The sequence below is a fragment of the Hyperoodon ampullatus genome (assembly GCF_949752795.1).
Source record: "Hyperoodon ampullatus genome assembly, chromosome: 4".
In the NCBI taxonomy this organism is placed as follows: Eukaryota; Metazoa; Chordata; class Mammalia; order Artiodactyla; family Ziphiidae; genus Hyperoodon; species Hyperoodon ampullatus.
In genome coordinates, this window is record NC_136917.1 from 118589842 (window position 1) to 118602049 (window position 12208).

General features: G+C 37.7%; 1 protein-coding gene across 1 annotated transcript in view; it reads right to left on the reverse strand.

Moving 5' to 3' along the window:
- FCHO2 (FCH and mu domain containing endocytic adaptor 2) overlaps positions 1-12208 on the reverse strand; it is a gene marked incomplete at its 5' end in the record, with an annotated part of 111858 nt that overhangs the window by 52333 nt on the left and 47317 nt on the right. The window contains one exon of the mRNA XM_079703345.1: positions 233-277. Within this exon, the coding sequence (XP_079559471.1) occupies positions 233-277 (45 nt within the window). The remainder of the gene's footprint in view (positions 1-232; positions 278-12208) is intronic.

A 12208-nucleotide genomic window follows, 5' to 3' on the forward strand; every position in this document is an offset into this window, starting at 1 on the left:
AACAAATACATGTTATATTTAATCTTTTAAAAAATCTATATTCTAACACACTAATATTCCTTTGGGCAAACCTATTTTTATTAAGTAAACGTTAATATCTGCAGGCCTTCAAACCACATTCACATTTTTTACATCACTCCATAGACATGCTAACACCAATGGATAGCAGCCCCTCTATTCAGTAAACAGAAGCTATTAGCTAGCTGTCACACATTACAACTAGTCAACTTACCTTCAACTGCACTAGCAGGGTCACATTCTTCAAATTCAATAAGGCCTAAAAAGAAAAAAACATGAACAAGTACTGGTTAAAAAAAAAAAAAAAAAAAAGCTGGTAGAAAACAATCACATCAGATCCCATTACATCTTTTTAATTGTTCTGAAACGTGTTCCAGTGTTACCTGATAGTGTTAATTAAAATATCAGCAATAATTTAAAAATCAAATAAGCCTAACACTGAAAAAAACTGAGACTAGCCTATATCATGAACACAATTTACTGACAACCCGTTATATATGATACCACAGAACTGGAGACACAGAGATTTAACATGTAGTTTCTGTTTTCAATAAATATCAGACTAAAAATTTATGTTCCACTAAATGGTCACTTTAGCCCTGCCTTATTAATGGTAACTGGTACAACCTGCTACATCAAGGAATTTTAAAATAGAGCCTGAAGTAACGAGTGGATAATAGGGACTTCCCTGGTGGTGCAGTGGTTAAGAATCCGCCTGCCAACGCTAGGGGACACGGGTTTGAGCCCTGGTCCGGGAAGATCCCACGTGCTGCGGAGCAACTAAGCCCGTGCGCCACAACTACTGAGCCTGCGCTCTAGAGCCCACGAGCCAAAACTACTGAAGCCTGCGTGCCTAGAGCCTGTGCTCCGCAGCAAGAGAAGCCACCGCAATGAGAAGACCGTTCACAACAACAAAGAGTAGCCCCCGCTCGCCACAACTAGAGAAAATCCGCGCACAGCAACGAAGACCCAGTGCAGCCAAAAATAATAAATAAATAAATTTATTAAAAAAAAAAAAAACCAAACAGTGGATAATAGAGGATTTCACTACTGGTCCTTCTGAGACGTTAAGCTTAACTATAACTATGTGCAAATTCATGATCAGAGTTCTCATTGATCATTCCATTATGAAAGAAAACCACTAATGAACATGAAAAATTTCTCTATAAGTAGGAGCATTTAAAGTATTGGCTAAAACGTCCCGCTTCTTACCCCCAAATCAAAGATTTACTTCCTCAGTTCCAGTTTTTATTCAAAAAGAGTAGATTAACATTTAGTGATAAACAGAATAAAACAGTCATAAATGTGAGTTGATAAACAAGGTCTTAATCAATTAAGTGGCAATACCGTCCCTACTGGGGCATTCTTATGACATATATCATATGACTAAAAAAAAAAAAAACACTCACTACTTCCATCCAAATAATTCTTAGAGTCAGAAAACAGCCCAATTAAAATTTCAAGGACTTCAAGTCCACTCTGTAAATCTGCAAGCTAAGAATTCATTAAATGAAAGGGTAATGAACTTGTTCTTAGAATCCTTTAAAGGCCTATATTAACAGTTTACAAAGAGATGAGAACTGAAAGATCAATAAAGATAAAGAATTTTAGTAGTATGTGCATCCGATAAACAGCAACTTTTTGCTTGGTGTAAGAATGATTAAGAATGAAAAATTTCTACCTAAATTACCAACAGCTTATTATGTGTTATTCGTTTTATCACTTACTAATAAAGCTTGAGAGACTATAACCACCCATCAAAAAAATATATAGTATATATGAAGATCTTTGGATGTCATCATATATATGAAAATAGTAAAGGCATCCATTAATTCTATAAACATCAGTCCCTTCAAACAAAATTCTACATTTTTTCTTCACAAAACATCTCTCCTATACCAGATATCTTGATCACTGTTCTCTTTATCTTTTAAAAACATCCTCTTAAAATCCATTTGAAACAGAAAAATAGCCAATAAAAATAAGCTATTCAAAATGACATTTTTGAAATATAAGATGCCAAATCCTTTCAAATTGTAAAATATATATTAAAAAATTTTAACTGAGTTCCATCCACACATAAGCTTTTCTATTAAAAACAGAAACACTAAGTTTCTAGAATAATATAAAACTAAATATATACTCTTAAAAAAACCATTAAATCATGCATGAAAAAGATTTTGTTTTTCAAATGGCATACACTCCACATGCTGCTTCACATGGCAAAGCTTTGCGTGCCTGGCTCAGTGCCAGTTGACAGCTCAGCTGGATATCAATGCACATTCTGACCCCCCTTGTAGCATGTCACTTCTGAACTGTTTCACAAGTAGAAAGTTTATTCACCATCTCCCCCAAATGCAGTCCACTGCCCATCATTCTGCTATTTAATCGTAAGACAAGTTACTTTTTTTTGACAGTACCAAAGCCAGAGTGAGAGTCAGAAAGAACAGTTTGCTACCACTGGAATTTCAACTGTTTTAGGCTCAATTAATCCTGTTGTCAAAATAAATAAGTGCTCTTAGTGCTTAGATTTTATGCTGGGCTGCAAGGGCAATTTAGTTTGTACAAAAGCAAATAAGACCATTTTGGCTCTGTCTCCTGATGCTCTTTTATACATTATCTAAAAATGTAGGGCTTCCCTGGTGGCACGGTGGCTGAGGGTCCACCTGCTGATGCGGGGGACACGGGTTCGTGCCCCAGTCCGGGAAGATCCCACATGCCGCGGAGCAGCTGGGCCTGTGAGCCAAGGCCGCTGAGCCTGCGCATCCGGAGCCTGTGCTCTGCAGCGGGAGAGGCCATGGCAGTGAGAGGCCCGCGTACCGCAAAAAAAAAAAAAAAAAAAAAAAAGCCATCATGAGTTCAATTAGAAGCAGAAGAAATTAAAAGCAGACCTCAAAGAGGGCAACGATCCAAAGCAAGACAATTCTTACATATGATGCTTTAATCATATGTAGGAATAAATTATTGCTAGCAAAAGAAAAAGAGAAAGTCAATAACCTAAACAATTCATCCAAACCTAATTTGGATCGAAACTTTTAAGAAATGTTACAGAAAGAAAGAATTTATTTAACAGTAATCTTTAATCACTACATGTATTTTGTGGAATGAGGTAGAGTATTAAAAAATGTTAAATATTTAATTAATAGTTTCCATTGTTTTGGAATCAATTCCAAATCTCAGGTCATCAATAAAATCTGCAACTTTGTCTAGCTATAAACTGGCCTCAGAACTCAAATAAGAAGTCTGGGCTACCCAAATCAAGTATATTTCTGCATATACCTAACTAACACCACAGAACACCGGTTCTAATTAAAAGCCAAAGTAAAACATACAAACATGGCCAGATCCCAAAGTCTAACAAAAAGTGATGATAATGGGGCGGGGGGAGAGAGGAGGGAGAGGAAGGGACAAAGAGAAAGAGGGTGGGGGGAGGGTGACTCAAACAATGGGAGTCAGTGACATTTTCAAGCTTGCTCCTGGGCCTATGGAGTACAACACAGGCACATTGCTAGGTACCTGGGATGATGAACCGGGCAAGCTAACACAAAAAAGAACATCAAAGTCTAACTTGTGGTGGTGTGCAAAGGGCACGGAAGCTCAAGTCCTGGTTTTGCCACTTGCTTTTTAGCTGATTACCTTGGACTAGTTACTTACCCTTTTGAACCTAGGTCTTATCATTTTTATGAATGATATGGGGGGTGATAATAATACCTTTTGTTATATTTGCTTTCTCTTTCTCCCTCTACACATACTCATACATGTAGTTTTTTTTTTTTTCCTTCACTTGTTAAATCATTTGAAAGTAAGCTGCAACATCAATGCTACTTCATTTCAGGAGTATTTATTTTAATAGCGGGCTTGTAACAACAATTTCCTCAATCCAGTGGTTCCAAATCCCAAGTCCTAGCTGAATCTTCTAGAGCAATGCTTCCTGTATCAGAAACACCAGGAGGGCTTGTTAAACCATGAATTGTTGGGCCCCACCTGCAGAGTGTCCTATACAGAAGGTCTAGGTTGGTGCTCAGGAATTTGCATTTTAAACAAACTCCCAGGTGATGCGGATGGTCCTAGGATCACACTTCGAGAACTACAGTCCTAGGGATTCCCTGGGTCCCCTGCCAGATATTCAGTAAGTCTAGACAGTGCTTCTCCAATTTTACTGCACATACAAACTGCCTAGGGATCTCACTGAAGTGCAGCTTCTATTTCAGTAGGTCTGGGGTAGGGCTTGAGAGTCTACATTTATAACAAGCATCCAGTGATGTAATGCTGCAGGTTCTCAACAATGGCTGCATGTTAGAATCAGAGTTTTAAAATATAGTGATACCAAGGATCCACCCTACACTAATGACATCAAAATTTCTGGGATAGTGCACTGGCTGTTCGTTTTTTAATTTTTATTATTATTTTTTTATAAAGCATTTTAAATATTTATTTATTTATTTATTATATTGGCTGTGTTGGGTCTTCATTGCTGTGCGTGGGCTTTCTCTAGTTGCTGTAAGCGGGGGCTACTCTTCATTGCGGTGCGCGGGCTTCTCACTGCGGTGGCTTCACTTGTTGCGGAGCACAGGCTCTAGGCACACGGGCTTCAGTAGTTGTGGCACACGGCCTCAGCAGTTGTGGCTCATGGGCTCTAGAGCACAGGCTCAGTAGTTGTGGCACACAGGCTTAGTTGCTCCGTGGCATGTGGGATCTTCCCAGACCAGGGCTCGAACCCGTGTCCCCTGCTTTGGCAGGAGGATTCTTAACCACTGCGCCACCAGGGAATTCCCTTTCCTTTTAATTTCTCTAAAAAAGAGAAATTAAAAGGAAAGGGAAAATATTTTCAACGAATGATTCTCACAGGTACCCAAGGCTTGAGAAGCAGTGATGAGGCAAACTTAGGAACCATGGTCTTAAATCAAAGGAATGGGTTTTTAACCATGGAATTTCAGTCACTGTAAAACCTTCTAAATTTTCATCTAGTTCTCCAAACACAGCATCCTGGCAGTGAAATATAATCTCCTCCTACATCCAAAATCTGACACTGCCTCCATACCCCCAGACTGAGTCATGTTTTCACTTTCTGTGATCCTGATGAAACCTTTAAGGCTTATACTCTGCTCACTATAATCTCTTTTCTCTGGGAACTTCCCCCTTCTTCACGAGTGGTACAGAAGCCACAATCTAGTCAGAACTGACTGGACTAGAAAGAAGGTTACCCTAATCCAAGAATACCTAGACCAGATTCTTTCTGGTCTAGAAAAGGGATAAAAACCTGGGTTAATTCTGAGCTGTGGCTACAATTAAGGAACAAGTGAAAACACCTAGAAATTACTAGGAGATCACCTTACATCATGTACCTGGAGAAGCAAAGAAAGCTATTCTGCAAAGAAAAAAAATAAAGCAGTAAAATGCAGAGACTCAATAAAGGAAAAATGATACCTAGTCTTCCTACTGGTTTGGGTTTCCTTCTGCAGCCTGGCTATATCCCTGATTTTGAATCCTTGGCATACCTCAGTTTCTTTCCCATAAACTTCCTTTTAAGTTCAGATTGATTTAACTTCTTTTACATACTGCAAAAAACTAAAACTCTGTCCTAATTCTTATGCATATGTAAAAACTGTAATCAGCTTACTTTTTTACTTCTATTTTTTTGTCAGTGTTTATACTTCAAATTAATGAACTAAGCTTTCCTTAAGAACTAAGCTTGCCTTAAAGCCTGCTCAAAACAGTTTAATCTTTACTTCACAATTTAGGATTCTTATTATGATGATCAGTTACTGTGCTGTGACACAACTGCAGATGTAGTTAGTGCAGGATATCAGATTAAATGATTTCTGAATCCAAGAAGAACAGCAGAATCAACTTTTGAAAAAAGATTACATATTGTTATGAGCTACACAATTCTAATGTATTATGACATACCTGCTACTATACTACACAAGAAGTACATTCCCTAACAAAGAGTTAGGCAAAGGTCTTCTGTAAAAAGTCAAGATGGTAAATATTTTAGACATTGTAGGTCATCAAGTCTGTCACTAGTGACCTCTGCTGTTGTAGTGTGAAAGCAGTCACAGACAGTACATAAACAAGTGTGACTGTGTTCAAAAAAACTTTCATGGACAACTGATATCTGAATTTTACCATTTTATGTATCACAAAATACTGTCCCGTCCCCGCCGCACCCCCTCCCACCCCGGCCAATCATTCTTTGCTGTAGGCCTCAAAAAAGAGGCAAAGCTCAATGTGGCTCAGTGGCCACAGTCTGCAGACTCCTGCTCTAAAAGATAATCGCTATCAGGAGGCATATGCGTCCCACAGGGCAGAGTCCTATGCCTCTGTCCTAGGTGGTTAGGACACAACAGGTGAAGGTGTACTCCTTCATAAAGTGAAGCTTCTCTGTGTTCTTTTCTTTGGGAGTTCTCCTCTTTTACTCTCCTATTTGTGCTAATCTACCTTATCCTCTTCACTAATCATCATCCATTCTTCTTTTCTCTTTCTCTAGTCATCCCCACTTGCTATCAAATAGAAAAACCAAGTAATCACAAAATATCTGGTGTGGTTTGTGCGTCTTTGGTCTTCTTGGCTATTTTTAATTTTGCTTTCTACGAAAGGGTTTCTACTTCTCTGAATTAAAAAAAAAAAACTTTCATGGAGGGAGTGGAAGGAGGTTCCATTTATAGGTTTGGCATTATTCTTAATCCTTGAGGGGTCTGGAAAGATCACTAGTTTTTTTTTTTTTTTTAATCTATATACTTGTACCCTATACTTTATTGTTTTTCTTTTATTTCCCATTTTTATTGAGATGTAATTGACATACAGCTCTGTATAAGTCTGTTATATACCACATAATGACCTGACATACGTATACTGTGAAATGACTGCCACGATAAATTTAGTTAACATTCATCTCCTCATACAGTTAATCCCCTCAATTGTTTCCCTTGTGGTGAGACCTTTTAGGGATTACTCCCTTAGCAACTTTCAGATACACCATGCTGCAGTGTTAGCCAGTCATCATCTTGTGCATTACATCCCCAAGGTTTATTTATCTTATAACTGAAAGTTCGTACATTTTGACCACCTTCATTCAGTTCCCCAGTCCCACACCCCGTATCCCCACGACACTGGTAACCACTGATCTAATCTCTTTTCACTTTTTTTGAATTTTATTTTATTTTTTTTATATAGCAGGTTCTTATTGGTTATCTATTTTATACATATTAGTGTATATATGCCAACCCCAATCTCCTAATTCATCCCACTGCCACCACCACCCCCATACTTTAAAATAATATACCTAATGTAGAAGCTAGAATATTCCAAATATCTAAACTAATAAATTAATTTCACATTTAGCCAGTCTGACCACAAGAATCTCATTTTTCCCTTTCTCTTTGTGGCTGGCTGTTTCAATATTTTATGTCTACCTTTCTGGGGCTTTTTCTATTTGTATCTTTAAACACATTATAGTCCCTGGAAGTCCTCAAATGGAAGCTATAAACCTATATTATCATATAATGAAAATATAAATAAACTCTGCAAAAAAATCTTTTATTTAAACATATTAGACAATGGCCTACCAACTTTTTAAGTTATCTATCCTTGTTTCTTATAAATGGAAACTTGCTTAACTTTTCTGAAAAGTATAGTGAAATTAGCAGAATGACTGTAAAACAGGAAATTTCAAAAATATGGATTTTAATCTCCTTTTACAACTAAAACATATGAGAATGGGTAGAAATACTAGGATAATGTCGTTAGAACATAACAAGACATTCAAAATTAGAAAACACCTGTTTATTCATGACTCTTTCAGACCACAGGTGCTTTGATACTCAAAGCATACACTTAAAGTGACTCAAATTCCAGAAGGCAAGGCACTACAACACTGAAAAAGTAATGACAAAAACAGTCTGGAGGTTCCTCAAAAAATTAAAAATAGAGCTACCATATGTTCTAGCAATTCCACTTCTGCATATTTATCTGAAGAAAATTAAATCACCGTCTCAAAAAAATATCTGCACTACCATGTTCAGTGTGGCATTATTTATAATAGCAAAGGCATGGAAACAACCTGTCTACTGACAGATGAACGGATAAAGAAAATATGGTGTGTGTGTATCTATATATACATATATATATGTGTGTGTGTGTATATATACACACACACATACAAACTAAATATTCAGCCATAAAAAGGAAGGAAATCCTGCCGTTTGTGACAACACATTATGCTAAGTGAAATAAGTCAGAGAAAGACAAATACTGTATGATCTCACTTACATGTGGAATCTAAAAAAAACCTGGACTTATAGATACAGAGAACAGATGGGGGTGTCCCCCCCTAGGCAAAATGGGTAAAGGTGGTCAAAACATACACACTTCCAGTTATAAGACAAAGTAAGTCCTGCAGATGTAATGCACAGCATGGTGACTTTAGTTAACAATACTATATTATGTATTTGAAAGCCGCTGAAAGAGTACAGTCATCCCTCAGTATCCAAAGGCAATTGGTTCTAGGATCCCTGCAGATACTAAGTTTCCAAGATGCTCAAGTCCCTTACATGGCATAATGCAGTTAGCCCTCCATATCCGTGGATGTGGAATCCTTGGACAGACAGGGCCAACTGTAGTCCTTAAAAGTTCTTATCACAAGAAAAAAAATTTTTTAACTATGTGTGGGAATAGATGTTAATAACTAAACTTACTTTGGTAATCATTTTGCATTACATACATATATCAAATCATTATGTTACATACCTTAAAGCTAATACAATGTTATACGTCACTTATATCTCAATAAAAAAAAGTAATGACAAAAATGACACTACACATAATTAGTATAAAATAGTCTCAATGAATAGGAAAAAAATTTAATGCTCTCAAAGTGTTTGATTTACATAGGAGAATTGGAGACATAAAGTTAGAGGTTATATAGCTCAACAGATAACTGACTGAAGAAATTTTTCAGTGCAAGAGAAATAGGTTAACTTTCAGTTATACAAAGTTTTTAAAGAACTGGGCCTCTTGTTTTCTTTTTAAAATGTGTATCCCGTAGGCCTAAAACCAGTTTACAGAGGAACTCATCCAGCAGAGGGAGCCCTTACAAAACAGGAGAAAAAAATGTTAACAGTAAAATAGTATATACAACTCAAGGTTAGAATACTTCTTACAAAACAAAATCCACAATCACGTGTTATTTTTCTCAGAAACACAAAATTTCCATCACTGTAATGGACTCCCTCTAGAGACATAAATAGAACAAATATGTACGAAAGAGCTGTAACTCTTCACCCACAGCAAGTCAACAGGAGAAGTAGTACTTACTCTTTCCATTCCACACCCACACCACTCCCTTTTTTCCCCTTAGTTCTAGGATCACTTATTTTGAAAATCAGTCACCTATATACACAATGTCAACAGTCAGCCTGAAACAGTCACATAATTCTGGGTTCAGTAATTCTAGGAAAGCCCACATCACCACCAATCTTGGCTTCCCTCTTACTATTTAGTTACAGAAATTTTCTACATGCCATATATCTTGAGGCCATTACAATTTTTTTTATTTTTATTTATTTATTTATTTTTTGTGGTACGCGGGCCTCTCACTGTTGTGGCCTCTCCCGTTGCGGAGCACAGGCTCCGGATGTGCAGGCTCAGCAGCCATGGCTCACAGGCCCAGCCGCTCCGCGGCATGAACCCGTGTACCCTGCATCGGCAGGCGGACTCTCAACCACTGCGCCACCAGGGAAGCAAGAGGCCATTAAATTTAAATTTATAAACAATAACCAATAGTAGTTAACTATTAATCAGGTATGTATTAATTTTTAGAAAATACCATTTATTAAGTACTCAATAAAAACCTCACAACCACCCCATGAAGTAGGTACTATTATTATCCTCACTTTATAGATGAGGGCACTGAGGCTTATAGGTCTCACTGGTAGTAAAGTATAGACCACAAACCACAGGACTAAGTAGTGTGCTATACCACAGATAAGAAAGTAACTGAACTTTTTCTTGAGATAATTGTAGATTCATGGTACAGTTCTAAAAAAAGAAAAAAGAAAAGAAATACAGCAAGATTGCTTGTATACTTTGCCCAGTTTCCTGCAATGATAACATTTTGCAAAACTACAATACAATATCACAAACAGGATACTGATAATGATACAATCTATCAACCTTATTCAGTTCTGTCTAAGGCATTTTTTTTTTTTTTTTTTTTTTTTTTTTTTTTTGCGGTACGCAGGCCTCTCACTGTTGTGGCCTCTTCCGTTGCGGAGCACAGGCTCCGGACGCGCATGCTCAGCGGCCATGGCTCACGGGCCCAGCCGCTCCGCGGCATGTGGGATCCTCCCGGACCGGGGCACAAACCCATGTCCCCTGCATCGGCAGGCGGACTCTCAACCACTGCGCCACCAGGGAAGCCCTGTCTAAGGCATTTTTAACCAGCCAATACACGTTTGCTTTTATTCTATCAATACTTCTAAATGCTCTATATAAAAATTCTTCAATTGTTTTTACCTCTCTTAACTGGTTTTCACTTACATTTTAATCTTTACAATGAGTTTTAGGGTTTCACACTATTTTGTAGTTATGTATCTCAGCATCCTCATTCTCCTACGTACGTAAACTTAGGTAGTTCTACTCTAATTTCTCCAAAGCATGGGCCTTGAGGTCAAGGATCCTGAAATTTAATCCCAGTATTCTGGCATGTACTTAGCTTTGGCAAGTAATTTAACCTCTCAATATTTCCATCATCTGTAAAATGGGAATAACAGTACCTACTTCAAAGAGTTCCTGAAGATCAAAGTTTGCCTGCAAAGCAGTTGACATAGTACATGGCACAAAGTAAGTATTCACTAAATTTAACCATAATTATTTACTATTCCTTCACCAAGACTTATCTAATAGAAAATCCATCCATTCCAACCTCTTTAACATCCTAACCTTACCATATATGCTCATCTGTTCATTCATTCAACACAAATGTACTGTTTACACATAATAAAGATAAACAGATGAATCAAAAACAGAACTTTTCTTCATAAAAGCACAATTACTAAAATTTAAGGTAGACAACAACAATGCAAAAAAAAAGTACAAAGTTCTCTGTTTGATGGTGGAAGTAACACATAACCCGGCTTTTTAAGAGTTTATTCATTTGAAAAATGAGTGGGATATAGCATTTTCTAGAGTAGACATAAGGGCAACTAAGGTACCAAGGGCAAAAGCGGGGTATGGATAGGAAACAGCAAGCAATTCAGGTTGGCTGCAATGGAGGGTGCCAGAAAAGAAAAATGGAAAGTAAGACTAAAGATTGGACAAGGGCAGGGGCTTCCCTGGTGGCGCAGTGGTTAAAAATCCGCCTGCCAATGCAGGAGACATGGGTTCGAGCCCTGGTCCAGGAAGATCCCACATGCCGCAGAGCAACTAAGCCTGTGTGCCACAACTACTAAGGCTGCGCTCTAGAGCCTTTGAGCCACAGCAACTAAAGCATGCACGCCTAGAGTCCATGCTCCGCAACAAGAGAAGCCACTGCAATGAGAAGCCCACGCACTGCAACCAGGAGTAGCCCCGGCTCGCCACAACTAGAGAAAGCCTGTGTGCAGCAATGAAGACCCAACACAGCCAAAAATAAATAGATAAATAAATAAATAAATCTATTAAAAAAAAAAAAGATTGGGCAAGGGCAGATCCCGAAAAGCTTTGAATCTAAGTCCAGAATCTAAATTTCATTCTGTCTATAATGAAAAGTCAAAGATTTATGAGTAATGCAGTATGAGTTCATAATTATATACCCAAAACATTAATGTGCTACAACATGTAAAATAGACTAGAGAAATCTCTATTGTGCCAGTATTTAGAAACCTGCTGCTGTATTCAATGAGGTAGGTAAGAAGGAAGGTCTGAAGGGAAAAATACTAATGGAATTGAATCAATACAATTTGAAACTTGACGAAACATGGGAAAAAGGAAGTGCAGATGATTTAGGTTTCAAGCCTTAGCTGTGAACTGCGCTGAAGAAAAATGGCTCCCAGACTTCTCTACAAATCACTTATTCATCTTCCTGAATTCTAAACTATACTTTAACTTCTTTACTGGACTGAATAGTTTTTACCTGTGGCGTGAAAACAAGTATCTTGCAAGAATATGGTAGAGTAACTAATAGATTCAAGAAATCTATAAGACTTGGGAC